General features: G+C 35.8%; 1 protein-coding gene across 1 annotated transcript; it reads right to left on the bottom strand.

The window, feature by feature from the left end:
• Positions 1-2,667: 2,667 nt before the first annotated feature.
• On the bottom strand, positions 2,668-4,437 carry LOC110888093. Its single transcript, XM_022135633.1, has 3 exons — positions 3,834-4,437; positions 3,371-3,442; positions 2,668-3,281 (listed from the first exon to the last, which is right to left on the bottom strand). The coding sequence occupies exons 1-3, from the start codon at positions 4,435-4,437 to the stop codon at positions 2,668-2,670; spliced, it is 1,290 nt and encodes a 429-aa protein (XP_021991325.1).

The raw sequence follows: 4,437 nt of genomic DNA, 5'->3' as shown, positions 1-4,437 counted from the left end.
GGTGGTACAGGTGTTACTGTGAATGAAGCTTCAAATGAAAAGACTGTTGATGACTACATGAATGATGATGCTAATGAAGTTTCAGAGGGAGCTGATGGAGAGGGGGAGCATGTTGATGATCAAAACGTTGATCAAGTTGAAAAGTTGATTCTTCGAATAGAGCCTCATGTTGAAGAGGGTGAAATTAGGCATACTTACACGTTGGATGAAGTCCTGAAGATGTTTAATGTAAATGAAGATGAATTTTCGTTTGATTTTGAAGAGGAACTGAATGCATTCGATATCAATCATCAACCAGAGTATGAATACAAGTATGTTGAGGATACAGATGTTTATGACAGGGTTGAGGTTGGAGATTGTTCTGATGAAGAGAATTTGAATTAAAGACACTTCTGAATTTCCAACACTGATGGAATTCTTTAGTGAAGAAAACAGGGATGAACTTAGAAGAAAAGTTGCTGAGATACTGAAAGATAAGAATTTCGATGGTACTCCAAAAGATCTTCATAAAGAAGAACGTAAAAAGTGGTTCAAAGATAGTCATGAAAGGAAATTCAAGCGCCCGCTGAAGTATTATCAAAGAGATAGAAGCATTTCACTTGGTGATATCATTAGCTGGGGTTTTCTACCTCATGTTAATGCATATGCGATTAGAAGAGAATGCGGCGTGCAGTATTTCGAACGTTTATATGATATTATGTCCCTGCCATGGTGGGATGTAGAGGAATTATCGAAGGTGAGAACCTTAGGGTATCCAGTGAGGAAAAATGATGCAGCTATGTGGGGCTTGATAAAGTTTGAAGCTCTGAAAGACTTCAAGCATTGGAAGCCGCATTACCCAAGAAAGTTAGAAGAGTGAATCCTGAAACTGGTAATGTAGAGATTATCTTGAACGTGAAAAAGCCGAAAGTGATGAAAAACATACCAGTGCCCAAGATGGAACAGAGTTCTATAAAGGTTTCATGGGCTGGGTGTACAATTGTATCTCTACTGAGGCTGTGATCACTTATCGAGCTGGGAAGGAGATCAGAGAGATTTTTGTTTACAACCCGATGTGGTTGGTAAATTGTTCAAGGAAAGATATAGAGTGCTTGTTTGTAAACAAAATCCGCTTCCAATCTGAAGATAGAGAGCAAGCGATGCAGTTCCAGAAAGTCGTAACTATTTGCTTTCAGAAAGGCATAAATTCTGAAAGTAAATGGAATTAAAAATGGTGGTCGCTTGAGGAAAAAGAAAAGAAGAAAGCTGAAAAGGAAAGAAAGAAACTTGATGAAAATAGAGGAAAGTGGAGGAAGAAGCAAGACTGAAGACTCCGGCTGTATCCAAGGGGGAGTTTGTTAGTGCACGATGTCTAAAGCCTACGTCTCAGTCTTAGTCATGCTTGTATAGGGTCTAGGGGTCTAATATGTCAGTTATGTATAGTGCAAGGGTTAAAATGTAAATGTTATGGTTTTAGCATGTGATTCCGCTTGAAATGATATGTTGTCATTTCAAGCGAAATCAGAAGCATGTGATTCCGCTCGAAATGACAGCATGTCATTTCAAGCGGAATTAGATCATTATATATATGTGTAGTTGTTTCTCATTTGGCACGGAATCAGAAAGTGTGTACTGAACTGCCGCCCGATTTTCAAGTGAATGTTAATGAGAAACAAGTGTTAAAAGTGATGTTCTTCTGTTTTCTACTCATTTCTCTCTGATTCAAACTGTTTGTTTGTTTCCTCCACTCAAACAGTGGTATTTTGACTCTGATTGACTCACTAGATCGTCAATATCAATCCTACATCAACCCTGCTATTATCCTCTCTATTACTACTTTCAACCCTAGTTTCTAAAAACTCTTTTTCACAACCATCCTGACTAAAGGAGGCAGATGTACAAGGATGATCTAGCTGCTGATCATCACTAGGAAACTCATGAGAACCAATAACCCTCTCTTCATCATCGAGAGTTAGAGAAACCATAGGAACACTTATTTCAACACAATAAAAAATTAACATGATTTAATGTTTTAGCAACAAAAATTTCTTGATTCATCAACCATTTAGTTTTAAAAGGATAGACATCGTCATAAAAGTTAGCATCTCTTGAGTAAAAAACTTTCTTTTTCATCCAAACTGCAAAGTTTATATCCTTTTTTAACATTCGAGTATCATATTAACACACACTTATCAGCATGATAAGCAAACTTATCCGGCTCATTTAAAATTGTGCTAAAACAAAGGCACCCAAAGTTTCTCAAATGGGCAGAGAAGGTTTAAAACCAAAAACAACTTCATACGGACTTTTACCACCTAACACAGAAGAGGGCAACCTGTTGATTAAATACACGGAGTCAGGACACTATCAGACCAGAATCTAAGGGGCAAGCAACTTTGGAACATCCGTGATCTAGCAAGTTTAATAAATGTCTATGTTTACGTTCAGCCACACCATTCTGTTGTGGTGTGTATGAACAAGACGTCTGATAAATAACACCTTTAGCTTTAAAAAATTATTCATCTGATTATTTACAAATTCCGTCCCATTGTCACTTCTAAAAACTTTAATTTTTGTTTTAAACTGGGTTAAAACCATCTCATAAAAAATGCACAAATTCTAAAACACCTACATTTTATTTTTTAAAAGGTAACACCAAACAGTCCTAGAAAAATCATCTACAATACTTCAAAAATATTTGAATCCTTCATAAGATGAAACCTTATAAGGACCCCAAAGATCTAAATGAACTAGATCACCAACACATTTTGATTTATGTTCACTTATAGGAAAAGGGACCGTAACCTGTTTGGCTTTATGACAAATTTCACATGGACCGTGATCTAAACTATTAATTCCTATCTCATGTTTCAACAAGGCTAGAACCTGATCTAAAGGGTGACCTAGCCTACTATGCCATAAATAGGTTTTCAAAACACTATTAAAACATACACCATCATAATTACCATTTTGTCCCACAAAATACAAACCACTATCTTGACTACCAATCATCAGGACTTTCCTTGATTTCGAATCCTGTAATACATAGTTTTCTTCATTAAACACTACTGAACTATTGTTATCCTTAGCAAGTTTATGAACAGACAACAAGTTCACACAATAATCAGAAACATAAAAGACATCCTTTAACACAACACCATCAATTAATCTTAAGTCTCCAATTTTTAAAACTTTCACACTTGTACCATTTGGATGACTAATACTTAAATCAAACTCTAACACATCAACACAGTTATACATGTTTTTATCTGTTTTAGTCATATGTTGATTACCACTAGAGTCTACAATCCAGCTATAACTACTACCAAAGTTAGCAAAACTGGAACAACTAACAAAATTACCAGTAAATTACAACCACTTGTAAACTTACCTCCAACATTGGAAGCATGTGACTCACTTCCAGATTTCTCACCAACAAGATGTAACAACTTAGTAATCTGTTCTGAAGTAAAAGGTAAGATCGAAGTACGAACAGGAGTAGTAGACCCAACAGAAGCATTAGACTTATTATTACCTGAATTACTTTTACCCCCCTGTACTTTTACCCCCTCTCCCCCCCGATTACTAACCCTCTTTTTAAACCCGGGAGGATACCCTATTATTTCAAAATACCTATCAACAGTATGACCTACCAAATTACAATGAGTACATTTTAACTTTGGGTTAGGTCCTCTAGACATTCTTTTCTTAGGATCAAACGACTGATTAAATTTAGACACACACGAAAGATTTTTTTCCTTTTGAGTTACTATTAACCATCCTACGTGACTCTTCCCTAGATACAATAGAGAAGGCAACCTTGATTGAAGGAAATGGTTCTCTGGTTAATAAACTTGTCCTTACAGGTTGATACACATAATCAAGATCTATAAGGAACTGTATAAGTTTGAATAATGTTGTAAAATCATTATATTCTTTAGCTGCTTTACAAGAGCATGAAGGCAGTTGAAGCATAGTGTCAAACTGCTTCCACATAGTTGTAAGTTTATTATAATATTCAGCAACTGAACTTCCATTCTGTGAAATACAATTTATCTTTTTGTATAAATCACAAACCACAGAACCATCGACCTTATCAAAAGATTCCTTCAGGTCAACCCAGACCTCTGAAGCTAATTTAGAAAACACTTGTCCTAAAAGTAACTCTTCAGAAACAAAATTTAACAGCCAAGTCAACACAACCGAGTTACATCTATCCCATTGGGCAGACAACACATCATCATCCTCAGGTTTTTCACATTTACCATCCATAAAACCGTATTTATTTTTAGCTTCTAGTGCAAGCTTCATTACACTAGCCCAGACAATATAATTTTCAGTACCTTTAAGTTTTATACTACCAATGGTCAAGGCACTAGAATCACTAGGATGCAAGTAAAGACGGGATCCTATATCTAACTTACTAATAAGAGTAATAGATGTACTAACAGGATCCAT

Source organism: Helianthus annuus, chromosome 11 (genome assembly GCF_002127325.2).
Source record: "Helianthus annuus cultivar XRQ/B chromosome 11, HanXRQr2.0-SUNRISE, whole genome shotgun sequence".
NCBI classification, from domain to species: Eukaryota; Viridiplantae; Streptophyta; class Magnoliopsida; order Asterales; family Asteraceae; genus Helianthus; species Helianthus annuus.
This window is presented reverse-complemented; position numbering and strand designations above follow the sequence as displayed.

What these genes read in the sequence shown, in the direction of transcription:
- LOC110888093 (XM_022135633.1), bottom strand. Translation starts at nt 4,437, where the DNA reads ATGGATCCTGTTAGTACATCTATTACTCTTATTAGTAAGTTAGATATA. An exon ending in GTATCAACCTGTAAGGACAA is followed by an intron (nt 3,443 to 3,833) that starts GTTTATTAACCA and finishes CTTTTACTTCAG; the next exon opens with AACAGATTACTAAGTTGTTA. An exon ending in ACATGCTTCCAATGTTGGAG is followed by an intron (nt 3,282 to 3,370) that starts GTAAGTTTACAA and finishes GCTGGATTGTAG; the next exon opens with ACTCTAGTGGTAATCAACAT.